General features: G+C 41.5%; 1 protein-coding gene across 1 annotated transcript in view; it reads right to left on the bottom strand.

Moving 5' to 3' along the window:
• Positions 1–314: 314 nt before the first annotated feature.
• LOC143289053 (acyl-coenzyme A thioesterase 10, mitochondrial-like) overlaps positions 315–23,089 on the bottom strand; it is a 48,732-nt gene continuing 25,957 nt past the window's right edge. The window contains exons 3-5 of the mRNA XM_076597864.1: positions 14,021–14,108; positions 5,289–5,442; positions 315–783 (exon numbers count right to left, since the gene is read on the bottom strand). Coding sequence (XP_076453979.1) covers positions 740–783; positions 5,289–5,442; positions 14,021–14,108 — 286 coding nt within the window. The 3' untranslated portion in view covers positions 315–739. The remainder of the gene's footprint in view (positions 784–5,288; positions 5,443–14,020; positions 14,109–23,089) is intronic.

Genomic DNA, 23,089 nt, shown 5'->3' with positions numbered 1-23,089 from the left:
TTCCATATCAAGCAGAAGAAATTTCAACATTAACTAAAAATTATAAATCTACTGCAATTTGTCAATGTGTCAAGAAAAAAGCACAAATGTCTTGGGGCAAAAAAATGTAACAGCAAAATGACTGTGGAAACATAATTTTTGTGCCCCTTCCAGCAGTGCATTGATTATAATTTGAAAGTGTGGAAATAACAGATTTTTAAAACCAAATTTGGTGTGAACAAAGCATTTCAGGAAAAAATTACTTACCAGGGGGAAATGCACACACACACACACACACACACACACACACACACACACAGAGCAACAACCATAACAGGTTCATTGCACAGACACACACACCACACACGGAGCAACAATCATAACAGGTTCATTGCACAGACTTAATTTATACATGTGAGCAAATAAAACTGCTGCAGTCTGGCACAACCAATCCATCAAAGTCTGCAGAACGTGCAAGGAGTCAACATCATCAGCTGTACTGGAACCATCAATGTGGATAGCCTCAACACCAAGGTGAAAAGACAGGTTTCACCAGCCCAACTGCCATGTGTCTTTTTTCCCTTTTAACCTACCAAGCATAGAGAAATGATGGTCATTTCATTTTTTTAACAACTTTACTGCTAAAAAAAACCCCAAAAATAAATAAATAAAACAAATAAATGAATTAAATAAAAAATAAAATCGGGGAACTTGATGCCAGCACCACGCTGCCTCCAGCTGTATTGCTGGTTCTGAGCATTCAGTCTTTCATATGCCTCATGCCATCCAGGTAGAGCATAGATTCTGCAAAGACACATCATTAAGGAAATGTATTAAACACAGAGTACTAGACAGATAGATTATTGTTCCAAACAATAAAGTGTAAAGCTGCATTTACGTTAGTGTACAAACACAGTTGTAACAGTGGAAATGTACAAGAGTGATCACACTGAAGCAGAAACAGAAACGCAAATGCTATCTGCAATCTGCATAATCATCCTTTTGAACTGTGCCAGATGCTTACAGATGAGATGTCCTTGACATTTTGTCACTTCCACAAACAAGAACAACAACAAAACTTTAATCTCCAGGCCTCCGGCCCCTAGAAAGAGGTCAAAAGTACACAACAAGGTGATCACGCAGCGACAACAAAATGTAAAATACATACTAACTTAAACCTGTAGAACAAAAGTGTTTCTTGTGCATAGTAAATTAATTTTAACTTTTATCATTGTTGTCACAGAATTCCTGTCGTATCTTCAGAGCATTAAATACATAAACGCAGAGTTTACAAATACTGTAAACAGAACCATTCTTCAACAAGTGAACATACGATTGACCTTCAGAGTTCAAGTGTTTTTGCCGTAGGTTATTGTAAATGACACAATTGTTTATAAAATGGTTTTCATCTTCGACTACATTACAACGTTTACATGCGTAATTTCAATTACATTTGAATGTTCTCCTAAAAAATGATCCATTTATTGGGAGCAAGCCAAGCCGTAATTTTACCAAACAGTCCCTAAAACACTTTTTATCCACAAAGTCAAAATATTGCTCACACTGAAAACCAGTTTTAAACAGTCTCTAGTTATGATATATATCTTTAGACATTACTGACTCGTCCCACTCTTGCATAAATATATCTTTCATTCTTTGCTTAAATAATGACAAAAAAGTTCGCTCACAACCAACACCTTGTTGCAACCAGACATATCCAAACCCAAGTCCAAATAAAGTAATTTTTACTAAAGACACCCAGCATTTTTTTCCCCTTTTGTCTAGGTTAAACAACATCAAATATGCCTGTCTGGGTGATTGGTGCACATTCATATTCAGCAACCTTAACCAGTACTTGATACACCTTGTTGCGCTATTTATAAACAGTGGACAATGTCCTAATTCGCCGTATGCAAACTTGTTTGGTACTCTAAGTGGTATGTTCAAAAAACGTTTACATGCAAAGGAATGAACCTTCTCAACATTATCAAGTCTGTTAAGACCCCACATCTCAGAAGCGTACAAAAGAATGGGTTGTACCTGAGCATCAAATATTTTGAAAAAAACATCTTTTGGAAATATCATTCAGCTTTGTTATATATTTTATACAGTCAATGCATGCATGTTTGCCTTTTGCTGCTAAAATCCCTACTCCTTTGTTTATACTCATTTTTGTCGTAAAAACAAACCCTAGATAATTATATTCATTCACTACTTCTAGAGCATTTCCATCGAGATTCCACTTTTCATATCTTCTCAAAAAGCCACCTTTTCAAAAAACCATCACTTTAGTCTTGTCAGTATTTACATTCAAGAAGAGTGTTTTACATGCATTATTCAGAATATTAATTTGATTTTGCAGACCAATCGCAGTGTTAGATAGCAATTCTATAGCATCTGCGAACAGAAAAATGTACAACTCTAATAAATCAGGCAAAAACTGAATTCCATGAATACCACTGATTTCAACTGCTGATGCAATTTCATTAACAAACAACGAAAACAATATTGGGCTTAACATACAACCTTGCCTTAGGCCAAATGGGACAATCAAAAAACTCAGTTAACTTATCTTCAATACGTACGCAAGACGTAACACATTTATACATAGCAATAATAGCATTAATAAATTTCCCCTTTATATCCTTCTGAATCAAAATATCAAACAAAGACTGATGTTGCACAGAGTCAAATGCTTTTCTCAGATCAACAAAACAGGCGTAAAGCTTACCTCCCTTCTTTGATAAAGATTTCTCAATAACCGCGTTCAGAGTAAAAATATGATCTGTTGTGGCATAACCATGCCTGAATCCAGCCTGAGACTCTGTTAGCATATCATTTTCTTCAGCCCATTTGACAAGTCTTCAGTTTAGCACTGATGATAACATTTGCTAATAAGACTGAGCAAAGACACGCCCCTATAGTTGTCTGTTGAACTACTATCTCCGTTTATAAAAATTGGAACAATTATTGCTTTCGCCCATTCATCTGGATATGCGCCCTTATCAAACAGAATGTTAAACAGTTTTGTTAAAAAATATACAGCAATATTATCAGCTGATTTTAACATTTCTGCCATAATACTGCCTACACCACAAGCCTTGACTTTTTTAAATTTCCGAATAGCATCTGCAACTTCTTGTTCTAAAATAGCATGACTGAGTTCATCAGATATATTTGATTCCTCTGGTTGCACTTCACTAATGGGTCTGCTGATGCGTACCTTGTGACATCAATACTCTTGTATGCATGTGAATCGTGGACCTTAACAGCTGAAATAGAAAAGAGAATACAGTCCACTGAGATGAGATGCTTTCGAAGACTCCTGGGCATCTCCTACAAAGATCATATCATGAACGAAGAAGTTCGAAACAGAATCAGGCAAGTCATTGGGCCCTACGAAGACCTGTTGACCTTGGTCAAGAGACGCAAGCTCAAATGGTATGGCTATGTCACGAGATCATCAGGGCTTGCCAAGACATTCCTGCAGGGCACAGTGCAAGGGGGGAGGAGGAGAGGCAGACAGAGGAAGAGATGGGAGGACAACATCCCAGAATGGACGGGCTTGAGGTTGAGCGATACAGTCAGGAGGTCAGAAAACTGAGAGGATTGGAGGATGCTGGTTGCCAGATCACCTGTGGCGCCCCAACGGTCCACAAGACTACGGGATAGGTGAAGGTGAAGGTGAATGGGTCTGCTATCAGTAGTTATAACCTCCACGAAGATTTTCCATTATGCCACAAGCGTTGAAACTGAGTTGGGTTGAAACTGAAAAACTTAAAGAGTTGTCCAGAGACAATCATTGTTTAAAAAACAAACAAACAAAACAAAAACAAAAAAAAGCCAACAAAACTGGCAATGCCAGTCTGCAAGTTAAGATTTAGGCAGGCACTGTGTTTTGTTTCATGGACAGAATGAGGAGAAAGTGCTCCTGATTCTGTGCCCACAGCTTTTACTTTTTAAGGAAACATATTATCTGACACAGTTATTCAGAATTTCCAGATGTACATTTATCCATGATTGTGTTTATTTTGATGAATAACTGTTTTGCATTTGTGGATTGCATTTGTGTACAAAAGCAGTGGTCAAAAGGAGGAAGCTGTCATGGTTCGGGCATGTGACATGCCACAATTCACTGCAAAAGACAGTTCTACAGGGAACGCTAGAGGGTGGTAGGCGAAGAGGGAGGCAAGCCAAATGCTGGATGGACAACATCAAGGAATGGACCAATATGGATAGCGCTACGCTGATACGACAGGCAGAAGATAGAACCGGATGGCAGCGTCTGACTACGGAATCGTCCCTCATGTCTCCTCTACGCCCATCCCGGGCAGGAGAATGAATGGAATGGAATGGAACAAAGTATACCTGATTTAAAGGACCAGGGCAACAGTCATCCTGTCATTACAGCAAGAGCATTCATAGTGAAGTATTTACTGGTACACTCAGAACATGACAATGCAGCAATGTTTTTTTGGTGTGTGTGTTTGCTAGTGTGTGTGTTTGCATGCGTGAGAGAAAGAGAGAGAGAAAGAGAATGTGTGTGTATACATGTGTGTGCTTATGTGTGTGAGCACACTCATTAAATGGATCAAACTGAACAAGCCTTCATTAGTATACAACCATGTATGAGTGTAATAATCAACAGATCTAATCTTAAACAACACAAATGCAGGCATGAACATGCGTGCATCCCCACACACATGCACACAACTGTTGTGCAGGTCTATCATGTTTGATTTGATGTGTGTTCTCAGGTCTACCCATAATGGTATCCCAACCCAGTCCCCTCTATATCCCTTTTACCTCCTCCCCCCTCCCTACTCCATTAAATAAGAATGGTAGGTATCCACTACTGACACGTAAATAACCTGGAAAATGATTATTTTCTATGTATAGGGCAATAAATCTGGTTTGGTGTTCAGATGAAAATAGGATTATGTTTCCAGACTGCCGTTTCACTCTGTATTCTGTTCAGTGTCTTAATTCGGATTGATCACTGTCATAATTTGTGCATGTGGTTGTTTGCAACATGCACACACTCGTTTAGGTCTGTGTAAGTGTGTGTCTTTGTGGTTGTGTATGTCTGTCTGTATGCACATCTGTGAGCATCCATACGGAGTGAGAGTGAGAGAAAGTCTTATTTTTGTATTTCAAACATTGCTGGTTTTTACTCTTATTTCTGTTAGTTTAAATAAAATTGTAAGTGTTTAGAGCTCTTGAAAATGCTGTAAAAATTACAAATACTATAAGATTTTTCTTGATTATGCCATTTTAGTGATTATGCTCAAACCAGCAGAAATACTTGCCAGCATAAGTGTGAGGCACAACCCGAGGCATGTCTGGCTGTTTGCTGTCAAAGACAAAGTAGAAGTGATTGGTGGTGTCACGTGATCTGGTCAGTATGTCCAGTACTTCAGCATGCACATTCACAAGCATCAGGGATCCCTTTGTGTAGACAATCTGCACAACAGTCAACCAGACATGCTGCATTTCTGTTAAACAGACCCAATTCTTACACCTGAATATTGCAACTGAAGATAATCTGATTCTTACATAACACTAGTCAGTGTAAGGGAAAAACAACTTAGAAATCACTCCCTTTATGGCATCCTTGGCATGGCAGTCATCAATTTCATTTCCCTGGATATCCACATGACACCCAGGCCAGAACAACACAATAACTATTCCCTGTCAATGTGGTAAAAATCTAAAAATTTTTTTTTTTTTTAAAGCTTTGGATGGTTAACACTGTGACCTGCGATGGCTTCCAGAACAGACAGTGAGTAAAAAAAAAAAAACAAGAGAGGCAAGGCCTTCAAGACTCACTTGTGATACACTTAAAAAAAAAAATCTAATCGTTAAAATGTGTTCTGTATTTGTTATTATAAAGCTTCGTGTTTAAAAAAAAAAAAAAAAAGAAAGAAAAAAAGTCCTAACCAGATTTGAACCCCGTGTGTTCGGGTGAGAAGAAACTGCCTTATCCATTACACTATCATGGCTCCTTAACTAACGTTCTAAAATTTAATATTTGAACATATTTTTTTAAAGGGCGATAAATCAATTGCGGTATTCATAGTGAGAACGCTGTTTAAATCATATTATTCTGGTGTATCTTGGGCATTAAAAAAATCTTTAAGGGCAATAAATAATTCTGTTTAATGGCTATCCCCGCAATCACACTGCAACATTTAGCTGTTTTCACTAGATCTAGATAGATGTACAAGTTTAGTTACACCCGCCGGGAATGTAGTACGACACGGTCAATTCAATTTCTCTTTTGTGTTCATTCTAGTTTTATAGTTTTAAAGTTGGTATGAAAATTGAGTATTTTGTTAAACTAATAACATGTAGAGCCAAGTACAAGTACTTCTAAACATCGTAAGAAGTGAAAAGGACTTCATTTTGAGAAAAGTCAAGACTGGAAATTTTTTCGTTTCATCGTGATCAGTTCAAGGGTATTAACTCACATGGTTTACAATTTTTAACTGTGAATTCCGACTGATTCTGTGGATATTTTTATGGCAGTTTGGGGCATAATCCAGTAAGTGATGAGGCGTTCACAAATCTTTCTCTGAATAAATATTTAGCGGTCTCCTTCTCCAACTTTCCATCACATGTATCGTGTATTGTCCATTGAATATAGGATTGAACGGGCAGGACAACAACTTGAAACAAAATGGCATCGTTCGCGTTCGCAAAGAATATGAGCACGTGCTTTGAATGTGTGTACGCAGTTGATTTTTGCCCATGACCTTCAGGGATCAGCCAACAGATCTGTAAAGTCCACTCGGCATATTGATTTTAGTATTTTCCGAAAAAGACCACTTGGGCGAATGAACATAGTGAAAGCCCTGCACACTGAGAGTAAAACACACAAGCTTTTTATGTATTGAGTATTTTGAAATGTTTAAGATGAGAAAGATCAGTTTAAAGCAAATTAAGTCCCTTAGCATTAATTACAGAGTAATTTCCCTTTTTTACTATCTGCACCAAAACGTTTGCAAAATAAATAAAACTTCCATGCTTAGCAAAAAAAGTTCCTGTTTGAACAAAAAATGATAATAATGACTGCTCTTGTTGTTGGGTCAGAATATCAGATCAAAGTGCCAAGTTTAGAGAATACAAAAAATATAAATATAACAGTAAATGCAGTTTGCATATAACTAGGCTTCATTATTTATTTTTTTGTGCCCATCCCAGAGGTGCAATATTGTTTTAAACAAGATGACTGGAAAGAACTGAATTTTTCCTATTTTTATGCCTAATTTGGTGTCAACTGACAAAGTATTTGCAGAGAAAATGTCAATGTTAAAGTTTACCACGGACACACAGACACACACACATAGACAACGGAACACCGGGTTAAAACATACACTCACTTTGTTTACGCAAATGAGTCAACAATAAAATTCTTTTGTTTTGACTTGGAAATAACTTTCAGCAGTAAGCTCTGCAGTATACACAGACCCTTCTGAGGGGATACGCTTTGTAAATGACCAGTCTGGAACAGAGGGACAAAACACAGAAGCAGCATCACCTTCATCACATTTGGAACCATCGGTAAAAATCTTCTCAAAGGAAACTTTTGACAAAGTTCAGCAAAGTAAGCTTTGAAAGCCAAGGAAGTGGTGGAGTCTTTTCGGTATGCAGCAAGGTCAAACCAGACTTCTGGTGTTTGAAAAGTCCATGGAGGTGTATCAGGGAATCTGGAAAAATCTGACACCACTCTGAGGTTGATGTCAGCCAGTTCTAGATGAGGGAGCATACGAAGAGCAAAAGGAGGAATACAATTTGGATTCTCTTCATATCTTGTTTTGAATTGTGGATAAAGACACAGTCATAGACAGGGTTCAGTGGTTCTGAAAAGAGTTTAATGTGATAATTCAAAGTAAGTTTTAGTCTGCGGTTGGAAAACGAGGGTTCCCCTGCCTCTGCATACAAGCTGTACACAGGGGTGGTGCGGAACACTCCCAGGCAGTTGGAGTCCCTGATGGTGTATGGGATCAAGCATTTTCAAATATGAAGGTTTTGAGGACAGGTACACTGCACAGCCACAATCTAATTTTGACCTTACTAAAGCTCTGTAGAGGTGCAGAATAGTCTTTTTATCTGCACCACAGTCTGTGTTTGCCACAACACACAAAATGTTTCATTTGTGTTGATATGATGTTTTCAAGTGCTTGATATGACTAAGAAAATTTAACTTCTGGTCAAAAATGATGCCCAGAAATTTTGCTTCTTTGACCGCTGGGATGATGGTTTTTTCCAGGCAAATCTCAGGGTCTAGAAAAAACTGCCTAAGGTTGTTCACTGCCTAAGGTTGTTGTGCTCTCTGTCTTTGACGAAGAGAAAGTGAACCCATTCACTTCTGCCCACTGCTGGATCTTGTCTACGCGTAACTGAAGTCAGTGCTGGACACCCAGATAAGTACTGCCACTAGCGTAAAGGGCAAGTCATCCACAAGCAAAGAACAATCAGAATCCTGCTACACTGACTTGACAATATTGTTGATTTTGATACTGAAGAGAGCAGGAGAGAGGATTCTCCCCTGTGGAACCCCCATCTCCTGCTCATGAACATCAGAAAAGACAAGTACCAACTCAAACCTGAAACTGTCACTCTGAAAGAAAATGTTTTATGAACAGAGGAAGGTGACCTCGTAAGCCGAGGTTATGCAGTCAGAAAGAATTCCAAATTTCCAGGAGTGTTGTATGCCTTCTCAAGGTCAAAGAATATGGCAACCACATGCTTCTTGTTGAGAAAGGCGTTACGAATGGTGGATTCAAGGCGGATCAGATGATTGACAGGATACCATTTTTTTCAGAAACCACACAGCTCTTTGGCTTAAAGACCATCCGTTTCCAATTTCCATATCAACCGACCATTGACCATCTTCTCCATGAGCTTACAGACACAACTGGTTGGGGCTATGGGCCTGTAATTAGATGGATTAGTAAGGTCCTTGCCAGATTTAGGTATTGGAAGCCTTCCTCCATGAGGGAGGAAAGACACCAGTAGTCCAAATGTGATTGTATTCTTTTTGAAGAATTTGTAGACAGTTTTCAGGCAGATGTTTTAACAGTTGATGATGGACTTTGTCCATACCAGGAGAAGAGTCGGTACAAGTCAATAGACCAGATTTCAGTTCCTCCAAAGTAAAAGGTAAGTTGTAATCCTCAGAATTGTCTGAGGAAAAGTTGCAGAGAGTTTTTTCTTGGATAGTTTTGTTTTTCAAGAACTGTGTTGATTTGTTTGTGCAAGAAGAGATTTTTTTTATTGTAGATGCCAGCAAATTTGCCACTGCAGTTTTGTCAGTGATTAACGAATTTGCAATTTTTAGATGGTCAAAGAAAGGTTAGTGTTTTTGCCTTGAATCTTTCAGATGATTTTCCAGACTTTTTTCTTGGAAGTGGCTGATGTTATAGAAGAACAAAATTCTTTCCAAGAATGATGAGTGCTGGTCTTAAAGATATGTCTGGCCTTGGCTATTAGTCGTTGGTAAGCACGAACGTTTACCGCGGATGGTCTGTGGACGCTGAGCTTGTTTGTGTTTTTTTATTTTTTATTGATTTTTCTACATTCATCATTAAACCATGGTGTTTTGGGCTTTTGCCATTTGGTTGAAGTACTTGGTATAACTTCTCGTGAGGGTTTCTGCAGGATCAGCACTCTGAAAAACCAACTCTTCTTGCAAATGGTTATGGATAGAGGCAGAGAAAAGGTCCGAATTAGCTTTGTGGTATGGAAGGTGTTCCGGTAAAGAGTCACACTGCGGAGCTGTAGCCGGAATAATAAATGGAAAGTGGTCACTTCTAAGGAGATCATCATGCACTCTCCACTCGTAGTCTAACATTTATGATGGATTGCACACAGACAATCTAAGCATGATAGTTTCCCTGTGGCAAAGTGAAGATAAGTTGGAGATTTATTGTTTAAACAGCACAAGTTGAGATCTTAGAAGATACTTTCGAGCAGAAGACCTCCGGTAGAAGTGTCATCACTACCCCAAAGTGGAGAATGTTCATTCAAATCACCCAACAGCAAAAAGGGTCAGGGGAGCTGCTCGATGAGATCAACCAACTCTTGTTCGGTAACAGGTGCAGATGGAGGTAAATAAAATGAGCAAATATTGATAGTTTTGTGAAATGAAACTCTTGCCACAACCACCTGTAAAGATGTGTTAAGAGACAAGGGACTATATAACACAGAATTGGGGAGAAGCACAGCAACTCCTCCTCCTCGGGCCAGAGAGGTGTGTTGACATGAAGCGCCACAGCGACCTCAGTGGCCTCAACCTGCAGGATCCCATCCTCCGGAAGCACTGCATGGCAAACGCAGTGGATCTGAAGATCACAGAGAACAGAAGATGTAGTCAAAAGAAAAACTGATGGGGAGCTGAAGATAGAAAAAGAACCAGTAAAAAGAAGAAGAGAGAACAGCAAAAGGAACAGTTGGTCACTCTTAGTTTGGGCCTCACTCACGACCTGTTCGGCATGGGAAGCCCTACCAGGGGCACCAGTGCCAAAAACACCACATATACAGCCTGGTCAACTGCACTGGCTATGTAGGCTGTCAAATAAGGCCCAGGACAAGAGCAGTAAACCTTCAGAAGCACTGATGCCCCCGCCGACCTAGCTTGCTTGATCACTGGCCAATAAACCTCCTGACCACAACAAGGTAGTGACCCCCGGAAGGGAGTCAAGGCCAGCCTGACCCCCTCCAGGGCCTGGGAGGCAACAGTACATTACTGGTACCAGGAATGTGTGCAATTTGTATCTATGGCTTCAGTTGTGTGTTGAAAAAGTCTGCTCCAAAAACATGTGACCTGGACTCCCTTCCCACACCACTACTGTATGAGTGTTTTGATGTTGTTTTGCCTGCACCAACAAAAATTATAAATGATTTTTCAATTTCAGGTGTCTTCCCTGATGTATACAAAACTGCACTTGTTAAGCCCCTGCTAAAGAAAGCCATTCTGGATCACAATGACCTCAAAAGTTTTTGCCCTGTATCCGACCTTGCTTTTGTGTCCAAAATTATTGAAAAAAATTGTTCTCTCCCAACTTTCAGACCACTGAGCATCAAACAACCTGTTTTCTTCATTTCAGTCAGCATATAGATCTGCCCATAGTACTGAAACTGCTTTGTTGAAAGTACTTAATGACCTGTTACTGTCTGTTGGTGAAGCCAAACTGTCTGTGTTAACTTTGCTCAATCTGTCGGTGCATTTGACAAAATAGACCACAGTATACTCCTTTCCAGACTTGAACATGTTTTTGGGATTCATTGAACAGCTCTGAATTGGTTTTCTTCATACCTCCAACCACTTCCAGACTGTCTCTGTTAACAACTTTAAGTCTGATCCAATCCTGATCTCCTACAGGTGTGCCGCAAGGCTCTGTCCCAGGCCCCATTCTGTTTGTTCTGTACACTGCTCCTCTTTTTGATGTCAGTTCGGGTCATTCTATTCTTCACCTATCTTTTGCTGATGAGACTCAGCTACAAAAATCTGCAGAACCAAACCAAATGGGCAGTCTGATTCAGTTAATGCGGGATTGCATTCTCAACGTTAAATCCTGGATGACATTCAACAAACTAAAGTTAAATGATGACAAAACTGAAGCTATGAATATTTCCTCTGCAAGAATGTCCACATCTATTTCTTTTCCTGCTTCTTATGTGGTTGGTGATGCCACAGTTCAGTTTTCTAAATCAGCAAGGAACTTTGAAGTCATTCTTGACTCAAACCTCAGTATGCATGCTCAGGCAGTAAATCTGATATGCACAGTCAATTGTGAACTTCCTCGGATTAACTCTATCCATCAGTACCTTTCTGTTAAACTACAAAAAACTCTTATTTCTGCTTTTGTGCTGTCACAAATCAACTACTGTAATTCCCTTCTCATAGGCTGTCCGCATAATCTTCTTCAGCAGATTCAAAAACTCCAAAACAATGCTGCCTGTCTGAGTCTCAGAGTCCAACATACTGATCACATTTCTCCCCACCTCCGTACTCTACACTGGTTCTCCATTTAAGTGAGAATTGAATACAAAGTTGTGTGTCTCTGCTGTTCTGCTTTCCACTCTGCAGGACCTACCTATCTTTCTGACCTTATCAGTGTTTACACTTCCTCAAAAAATATCCGCTCTTCCTCTGATTGTTACCTTTTGAAATTTTCTCTTGTCAATACAAGAACCTATGGTGAACGTTTTTTCCTCTTTGCTGCTCCTCATATCATTCGATTCTATCTCTGCTTTTCGCTCTTCACTAAAAACTCATCTTTTTAAAACCAATCTATAAGCACTCTCAGCTTCCTGATTCTCCATGTCAGCTCACTTTGGATGCATGAAGAGCGGGAGAGGGAGAGTGGGGGAACAGGGGAGGGAGGGGTTTTAAGAAAGAGTGGTGATGAATGATTTTTTTTTGTTTTGTTTTTTTGCTGCCCCATCATCTGCACCTGTTTCAGTGGCATTACTCCCACGCCGCTCATTTAGATTCCCCCATACAAGGCCACACCCGGGTTCGTCCGTCACAGTTCAAGAGTCGGCAGTCTGCAGGGAACCATCGATGTTAGGTTGCCAGAGGGCCACACACCAGAGGAGACCCTGCACTGCTGCTGAGTCACTTCGGTGGTGTTCAGTGGTGCCTGTTCTGATTTAACATATTTAGGACACCACATACTAAGCCTCCTACTAACGACAATAATGGCTTAGTCACGGAGCCAGACTGAGTGAGCATCCCTCCCAGAGTGGAGACCGCCACCATGTCCCTCAAACAGCCCCCCATGAATCTGCCAACACTGATCGACATTGACAGGACTCACCCCAAGTACAGAAGTGGAGGGGTATCGAAACTGAGGTCACCATGAGAGCAGGGCATGAAAGGCCACAGACTTTGAGACTGTTTTGTTTATATTGATGATGACGGAGGAGGAGGATGACGATGTTGCTATGGAGGTCCGTTTGGTTTGGGACTGCGTGACAAGGCTGTACTCTACGCTTCCTGTCATAATGATATCCTGGCGTTAACCAGGCCCGAGAGATACAGACACTTGCAGTGTTGGTCAAGTAATTAGAGCAACACACCCAAAGACGCTTCCTTGAAGTGGATGACACTTGACTGTGTGGTCCCAGTCTTCTCATTTAAGCCCACAGCACACTCAACTCTGGGTAGAAGCTGGCCACGGGCCGAAAAACCCACCTCCGCTGGGATTCGAACCCACGTCCTCCCAGCCGTCAGTCCGCGACGCTAACCACTTCGCCACGGCGGCTGGTGATTTATGTAATTTGTAATTTTTTCTTTCATGTAAAGCATCCTGAGCTCTTAGAGAGAAAGGGCGCTATATAAATATACATTATCATTATTATCATCATTATTATTTGTTTATATCTACTTTGATGGTTTCAGGGATGTTTTTATTGCTTGTTTCAGGGGTTTTATTTGACCACTACAATATTACTCTGCAGAATAACTATCAGATTTCTCTATCTTTTCCCTTATTATCATTATTATCATACAAAATTTAACATTGTGTATTCATCTTTAATTTGGAATCATTGTACTGTCTGGAAGCAAGTTCTCTGAAAGAACAATCCCCATAGTCTGTTGCATGCATGGCACAAAAAGAAATATTGCATACACTGGCAACACATGCATGTACACATTCTCATCATAAGTATGACTATATTTTGCAGTCACATTTCCCAGGTTGTGGCAAAAAACAAAACAACAACAAAAACAAAAAAAACAACAACAAGACAAACTGTCTACAAACTGTAGAAAATGTCACATGTCTGTCTGAGTGTGTATGTGTGCATGCCTGAAATCTGACTGAATAACACAGGAAATGAATCATGATCACCCAATGGCAACCATCAGTCGGCTCAACCCAGGCAGGCAGCCTGTTGTGCAAATGATCCCGAGTTTGTAAAGCGTTTAGAGCTTGGTCTTTGACCGAGGATAGGCCCTATATAAGTATCCTTATCAACTCAAAATCAAACTCAAACTCAATCTCACTGTGTTTCTTATCTCTCTCACCTGTGAGGAAAAGAAGAGAAGAGATCCAACTTCCACTGGCTTGCGGAAGATAATGTCATCAACCATCCAAATGGCTGGGCGACTTTTGCTATGGATAACATACAATTTCAATAAGAAATACATTAAGGTTTTCATCAAATTCAATATGGACTGCTTAAGTACTACTACGAAGCTGCTTTAGTATCAGTCACATGATTTAACAGAATCTGAAATAAATGTGAATATAAAAATTGTTTCTTTGATCTACTGACTTGCTCGACATAGAAATATTAATGACAAGATTTTTTTCAATCAGATATTTTCAGTTTCTTATCTCTTAAGAACCATCAGACTTGTATGACCCTTTAAATTATCACTGTCAGAGAATATAAATCTATGTTCAATCTGGACTGGATGAGATAACTTACAATTATGGGAAGATAACCAAGATTTTTAGAAAAAAATATGCAAAATATTTTGACTGTTTCCACTAAAGCCACGCAGTTATGCAGTCATGTCCAGATTGATTACAGTTTCATTGTTACAAAGTGCAGGCAACTGGTACAATCCAATCTACTGATATTTTAACCTCTTCAGTGCCCCATGAATGAAATTTCTGTGAAGTTCTGAAGTGCTTGAAAGTGCCACATGACAGATAAATCCATAATCATCATAGCAGGAATTCTGGACTCTATGTGCACACAAGCTATGGAGATAAATTTATCTTTTTTTATTTTGAAGTATTTTCTTGGTTTATCTCAGCTACTTTTAATAACAGTCCTTAACATATATTCAGATATCAACTAAATTTGTTTACCTCATATTAATAGTTCGCTCACTGCTAACCGGTGTGTTAAGTAAAGAAACTGATAGTCTGTTCAGTAAAGTATGGGTTATGTATACTTTCAGTTTCATGCAGTAGTTTGTATGGTTGAATTTCTTGTTCATCATTTACCTTCCACAACCAAAATCCACCTTGCAAACAGGAAGCACAAGCAAAATAAATGCATGGCACTGAAGGGATGAATCTTTTCCTGACCTTTTCACAGCATTCTGGCTCAGAAATTTCATAACAAAAACTCCAATGCTTGCCCATCACACCACACAGAAACTGACATGCAAGCAAATGAAACATCTGAGACTGTTTCACTGTGAAGCCTGGTTGACACACAGCACAGAATGCATCGTTTGAGCTCACAGATGAAATTTCATTGCTGACAAGCTTCAAAGTGACATTGTATTCTTGGTTGTTTCTTTGCTAATAATGTTATTTCAATGCTCTTCAAAAACCTTTTTTTTCAATGATTACATTATATAAAGAACAGAAACACACAATGGATTTTTTTAAAATGATGGGCATATTATGTTGAGAGTATCAACTTTGACGTTGTCATAGACTCATGGACATGTACATTTTTGCCTTTGTTATGATTTTTTTCTGAGCGCGCATTTAAGCACTCACACACACACACACACACAAACAACACCAACAACAACAATAACATACAGATTACAGATATGTCACAAGATAATTCACTCAGTGTGAGCAATATAAATCTTCAGTACACATACAAATGCAACAGTGTTGGCAACATGACATTTTCACACATACAATGTAGAATCGAGTATAGGTATAACATTTCTTCTTGAAAACTTAGTACATGGGAAACAAGAGAGGCAAGGCCTTCAAGACTCACTTGTGATACACTTTAGAAAAAAAAGAAAAAAAGAAAAAAAAACCTTGAAAAAGATAAATTTAACCCTTAAAATGTGTTCTGTATTTGTTATTACAAAGCTCTGGGTTAAAAAAACAAAACAAGCCTCAGCGCAGATTCAAACTCAGCATGTTCAGGTGGATACAAATTGTCTTGGTCACTGCAATACTGCGGATCTATCAATGACATTCAAAAATTCATACATAAGCATGCTTTTTTAATATACTAAATAAATTGATTGCAATATTCAAAGTGGTAATGCTGTCTAAATCATGTTATTTTGGTGTATCTTGGGCATTTAAGAATTCTTTAAAGCCTGCGGTAAATGAGATGTTGCGATCACCACAGTCACACTGCAACATTTAGCTGTTTTCTCTGAATTTAGATAGATGCAGAAGAAGTTTAGTTACACTCGCCAGGAAGTACGACAAGGTCAAATCAATTTCTCTTTTATGTGTATTCGAAATAATTGAGGTCACGCTGTCTTCCTACACAGCAACACCTACACTACTGCAACTGGGATGCGGTGATATGGTGTTTTCGGAATCCCAGAAATAGCCTCAATGAAATAAACCGTTAATAATAAGGGAAACACGGCTTTATTACGGAGACTTACAACCTATTATTGGTATGACTGTGAAGATTTTTTTCCTACTATTCTCAAGCCATATTTGGTATTGATGGACAAAGTATTTCCAGAGAAAAATGGCAATGTTATAGTTTACCACATACATGGTGGTGGTTCGTCCATCAGAATCGACGAGGACCATCTAGTCATCCTGGGGGTGGGTGGGTTGGGCTCTGTGGGTGCGCAGATGACTGGTCAGGCTAATCCGCGCCCAGAAGGTTCTGACGCAGTGTGGACAGGAGATGGTGGCGGCTGTCGGGGACTTGCTGGCACTGCTTTTCCTGGCCTGTCTGTGTTGCTCTGCTGCAGCGATCCTGTTGGCCTCACAGGATTTGGCACCTTTGTGGACAGCTGAACGCCACTTTGGTCCGTCCATTGCATTCAGCTCCCATGTGTCGTGGCTGATGCTGAAGGCCTTCAGAGAAGCTTTCAGAGTGTCTTTGAAGTGCTTCTTTTGGCCTCCATGGGAGCGCTTGCCATGTTGGAGTTCACCGTACAGCAGCTTCTTGGGGAGCCGGTGGTCTGGCATGCGAACTACATGGCCTGCCCAGCACAGCTGGGCTTGCATCAAGATGGTGTAGATGCTGGGCAAGTTTGCACGAGTGAGCACCTCTGTGTCAGGGATCTTCTCTTGCCACTTTATGCCGAGAAGTTTTCTGAGGCTGGTGGTGTGGAAGTGGTTCAGCTTTTTAGCGTGGCGTTTGTAGACCGTCTATGATTCACATCCATAGAGCAGTGTGGTGAGAACTATGGCCTTGTATACTTTGAGCTTCGTCTCCAGGGTGATGCCTCTCCTGTTCCAAACGTTCTTATGGAGTCTGCCGAAGGCAGTGCTGGCTTTGGCGAGTCTGGCATTCACCTCGTCGTCGATGACAACTGTGCGAGAGAATGTACTGCCCAGGTATGTGAACTTGTCCACCGCATTCAGTCGCTGCCCGTTGATGAAGATGTTTGGTTCAATGTAAGGCGTTCCTGGAGCTGGCTGGTGCATCACCTCAGTCTTCTTTGTGCTGATTGTGAGGCCAAAGTTGTCACAGGCAGCAGAGAACTTGTCGACGCTGTGTTGCATGTCAGCTTCGGAGGCAGCATTGAGAGCGCAGTCATCAGCAAACAGGAACTTGTTGACGGTGTCTGTCCTCACCTTGGTTTTTGCTTGAAGCCTTCTGAGGTTGAAGAGTGAGCCATCTGTGCGGTACCTGATGCCAATGCCTACATCAGCGTCTCTGAAGGCATCTGTCAGCATGGCTGAAAACATGAGACTGAACAGAGTGGGGGCAAGAACACACCCTTGCTTGACTCCGTTGGAGACAGGGAATGGTTCTGAAATCTCTCCGTTGTGTTGGACTCAGGCCAGCATCCCTTCGTGTAGTTGCCGTATGATGGTGATGAACTTTCTGGGACATCCGTACTTCGCTATGATTCTCCAAAGGCCATCTCTGCTAACAGTATCAAAGGCCTTGGTCAGATCGACATAGGTGGAGTAAAGGTCGGCGTTCTGTTCCTGACACTTCTCCTGGAGCTGCCTGGCAGCAAACACCATGTCGATAGTCCCGCGTTCTTTCCGGAAGCCACACTGGCTCTCTGGTAGGAGACCTTGCTCAAGGTGCGCTATGAGATGGTTGAGTAGCACTCTGGCCAGAGTCTTGCCTGCGACAGACAGCAGGGATATTCCATGATGGTTGTCACAGGCCTGACGATTTCCTTTGCGCTTGTACAGGTGTATGATGGAAGCGTCTTAAGTCCTGTGGAACTGCCTCATGCTGCCAGATGAGCTGGAACAGCTGATGAAGCTTCTCAGTCAGCGCCATACCACCTTCTTTGTAGACCTCAGCTGGAATGGAGTCTGAGCCAGGGGCTTTGCCATTGGATAGCAGACGGATAGCTTTCTGGGTCTCCTCCAAAGTTGGAATGGCATCCAACTGACTGGCACCTGGGGGAGTCGGTCGATGGCTTCATCATTGATGGTGGAAGGGCGCTTCAGTACGCTGTCAAAGTGTTCAGCCCATCTCTCAAGGATCCCGTCCTTGTCAATGATTTGGGCAGAACCATCACCACTGAGGAGTGGAGCAGATCCGGAGGTGGTGGGACCGTAGACTTCTTTCAGGCCATTACAGAAGTTCTTCATGTCGTTCCTGTCTGCAAAGCTCTGGATCTCATCAGCTTTGTTGCTCAACCAGGAATCCTGCATCTGCTGCAGCTTCAGCTGGATGGTGCTGCATGCGCTCTTCAGTATGTCTTTCTTTGACTGTGACTTGGGATCTTCAATGTGGGCTCTGTAGGCTTGGCGTTTGTCTTCCAGCAGCTGCTTGATCTCAGTGCAGTTCTCATCAAACCAGTCTTTGTGCTTCCTGGCAAAAGGCCCCAGGCACTCCATGGCAGTGTTGTACACCGTCTCATGTAGTGCGCCCCATGCTGCCTCCACATTCTGGTTGTCCAGCACGGTGGACTCAAGGCGTTCCTTCAGGGTGTCAGCAAAGCTCTGCTTGATGTTGCCTAGCTCCAGCTTGTTGACATTCAGGCATTTGGGTGCTTTCATGCCTTGAGGCCGTCTCTTGGGCTGGATGTGGAGGTTGAGTTTGGAGATGATAAGGCGGTGGTCTGTCCAGCACTTGGCGCCGCACATGGTCCTCGTGACTCGTACGTCCTGCCTGTCCCTCTTCCCGACGATGACAAAGTCGATGAGATGCCAATGCCCAGAGCGAGGATGCATCCATGACGTCCTGTTACGGGTAGGGAGGCAGAAGATGGTGTTTGTGATAAGAAGGTCGTGCTCGACACATGTCTGGAGAAGTAGTTGACAATTGCTGTTACAGTTGCCAACCCCATGCTTCCCAATCACGCCTTCCCAGGAGGTGCTGTCACAGCCAACTCTTGTGTTAAAGTCACCAAGAATGATGAGCTTGTCTGCGTTGGGAACAGTGGTGATGACAGTGTTCAGGTCCTCATAGAACTTGTCCTTGATCTCATCGCGACCACTCCAAAAGAAGGTGTAACCTGTGCCTCGCTCAAAGAGTTCGCCGCCTTCTGCCAGTCTGGTCTCACTTAACTCACTCCATGCCAAGAGTTTTTGCCCTTGCGAATCCCAGAAAACCCAGGGTTTGTATAGGATGGGAAAAAAACTCTCAAAAAAACAAATAAACACCCAGACAATTGAAATGTAGTATGTGTATTCAGTGAATGTTGTTCCATATTTGAGCAAAAAATTAAATTATTTACTCACCATCTTCTTGTTGATCACGGTATCCATTTTTGGGGTATTTTTTTTTTAGCATTTTTGCACCCATCAGAAAGGTATACCAAGTGTCCTTGAACAGCTTACAAATGTTCAACATCACATCCTAACACTATTTTAGGAACTGAAGACCTAGTACATGCAATAAAGTATGAACAGATGGTGGAGAAAGTTGAAATTCACGCACACACACAAAAAAATACTGTCTCTACATAAAAAGAGGAGTTCACTGTACACATAAACCTGATGTATTATCACTGACAATAGTCTTGTCTGGAGTGAAAAACCTCATGGCAGGTGATGTTGAGTCCTGGGCACAGCTTCACACACAGTGGAACTCCACATTTTGGACACCAGTTGGCAGTTTGGTGTTTTGGTGTGTTGTGGCACTTGAACAGGTCTTCACAGAACTTGCACTTGCAGTAGCTGGTCACTCATATCCACTCCAGCCATGTTGGTGATGTAGTCTTGTACTGCAGCTGGCTTCTGTATTTCAGGACGGCGTCGTGTTGTCACACTGACCATGGTAGTTGGCAGCATGACTGTTGTCAGCACATGAACTTTTTGTCCTGCCACTTCAGCACAGCAACATGACCTGCAACCATACACACACACAAATCATCATGCAGGTCTGACTCTTTCTTCTTATTGCTGTTTAATTTTTTTGTTTGCTTATTCCCTTCTTTATTCTAAATATTTATGTGAATGGAAGCATAATACGGTAAGTTTTTTACATGTAGTCAAAGAAAACCACCTTAGATTTTTTTAATTTTTTACAATATTACAAACAATGACAGTATCATCAGTATTAGTACTATTACTGTCATTTCTATAGCACTTTGTTCTACAAATAAACTCCATGTTATTGTAAAACAGAAAATAAGTAAACATATGCATGCAATCACACACACACACACACACACACACAGTTGTACACCTGAGCATGTGACATTGTTTTCTTTCACACACACACACACACATATATATATATACACACTCACCATTTTCAGTCCAATCACTGGTAAAAACACCAGCAAAGTCGTCTGTTTCCTCAGTGATTTCATTGTCAGTGTCGGTCAGCTGGCACATGGTCAGGACTCGCTTTCCTCTCCACTGTAAACACCCTCTTCAGCGGCCGAATCTATTTCTAGTTCATCAGGATATGGTTCAAAATCACTGTCCGATGAATCAACATTATCTCCTTCAACATCGGAGCCTTCAGTTTGGATCATTTCCAAAGTAGCTTCAACACTGTGTTGCGTCTGACCTCTCCTACTGTGTCAAACACTTCGCCGCAACGCCATCTTGTCAAACAACTTGCAGAGCTGACCGAGGGTATGCTTCGTTGTCGTCTGCAAATGAGCGTGTCACTGCACACACACAGTGTGTGTGAATGAAAAGTTGGTAGGAGATAACTGAAGAATCACTTTTGCTTTTGAGTTTCGTATCCAACACGTCACTCCAACAGCGTGACTTTTCAAAATCAAAATCCGCATATGCGGACATTGGCATCCAACGCTTTGTCCGACGACATCTGCATATGCGGACAATGGCAGTGAGTGAGTTAAGGCAGTGATGTCGATATTGTACCTGGCTAGTTCAATTGCAATGAGTGCTGTGCGTCTCTGTGGTCTGTCCGAGTCGCCTCTGTCCAGAAGCGTACGTATGTTCCATGTGGCAATTGTCAATGGGGTGCTCCTTGTTTTCTTCTTTCTTTCCTTTGTATGTCGACCGCTTGAGTAGGGTCCCTGTCAGCCGCGGTATGCTGACTAGGGTGGTGTGGAGCAGGCAATGTTTAGGGCACCTTTTCTAGCCCCTTCCTCATGCCATGGAGGTGAGCAGTGCTGTCCTGAAGAGGGCTGCTCAGTCGCTCAGGGGGCTGCCGATCTCCACCGCTGCTCCAGTCGGTGAAAAACGACCCTATGGCCTGAGCCGCCTGTGTGCAGGTCCGCAGCTACGACTGCCAGTGTACCCACACCTGTCGCTTCGTCGCTTGCCTGTCACCACAGGGCTTGGGGAAAATGATGGTATGGGATGAAGGATGCCTGATGACTTGCGCGATGACTTTGTTTATAGTGAGGAGGAGTTATGACCTCACTCTCTTGTCTGAGACCGTCTGTATCCAGTGGCAAGACGAAGTCAAGACGACTGGAGATGGAAACGGATGCAGTGGATGACCAGGATGTCCTATGTTCCTCATCCTGCCCTCAGCACTCCACAATGCTCTGCTGCAACCGCCTTCCTCTCCGTTGAACCATGAAGGTTTCTTCCGCAGAGTCCGCCGGATCCAGTCTTCACATGCTTGGGTAGACAAGCCCTAACTCACCGAGGGTTTGAGACCCGTCAGCTACCCTCACCTAGTTTTGTCAGCCTGTCAAAGCCGTTGCCCGGGGATTGGGTGCTGCCGCATGCTAGCAACTTCTAGGACCCATAAGTGAGAACTGGGTGCCGGTGGGGACCAACAGAGGATGAACCACTCCCGGAAGAGCGTGACAAGCCCCCCCTCTAGAGGTACTACCCCTCCCGTGCACCCCCTAACCCCCACCACATACATACATACAGACAGACACACACTGAGACAACTGAGCACCTGTTATAACATACTCACTTTTTTTACACAAGTGAGTAAAAAATCATGAGTCATCTTTAACAAGCTTTTGGTATGGATACTATTTTATGTAAAATTCAGATTGTTTTGGCTCCGTGAAATGTTTATATTTCTCTTTTCCTATTATTCTTGGTCTTTCTGGAAATGTTCAGTGTTTGGTTGTGTTTTTCTTCAATTTAGGTTTATAAACAAAGTATATGGCAAACATGATGATCAGATCAAAGGTTTCATCTATTTAGGTGTGTTCATCATTTCCAAATAGAATTAGTTCCATATTTAAGGACAGTCTAGTACAGGTTATACATCTGTTTCATATGAATATCTCAAAATCATTCCAAAGTTGTGATATCTTACAATTCCATAAACAATGGTGCACTGAATTTTTTCCTCATTCAGAAAGTGCACTTATCAGTACTAATAATGCCTACTGTCATTAGAGTTTTGTTTGTTACCAAGATGTTATGGCATGTTCTAATTTGGAACTATTTTAGTGTTGTTGAAATGAAATGAAATTATGGTGCTTAGAGCCTCGCCGACCACTAAGGCCATCTTTTTCTTTGATTTAAAAAAAACAACAACATTTATTTTAAAGTTGTATGCCAATCTATTACTATACCAAATCTCTCTTCCCAGTTGACAAAAGACATGATATCAAATATCATTCAGTATCAAATATTGCTCAAGAATTACATCATAAAACATTCTTACTCCTTTGCCAGATTTTGTAAGGATTTGAACAGAATAGAACAGAATATGTCTTTATTATCAAGTGTACCGGCGTCACAAGGAATATTGGGGGAGGGGTGTGTGTGTTGGGGGGGGGGGGGGGGGGGGGGGGGGGGGTACATAACAAGATACGAACATAAATCAAAAATCGTACACAAACACAGATACAGTAGAAATTAGG

The sequence above is a fragment of the Babylonia areolata genome, chromosome 13 (genome assembly GCF_041734735.1).
Source record: "Babylonia areolata isolate BAREFJ2019XMU chromosome 13, ASM4173473v1, whole genome shotgun sequence".
NCBI classification, from domain to species: domain Eukaryota; kingdom Metazoa; phylum Mollusca; class Gastropoda; order Neogastropoda; family Buccinidae; genus Babylonia; species Babylonia areolata.
Note: the sequence above shows the minus strand (reverse complement) of the source record. Positions and strands in the feature narration are given on the sequence as shown.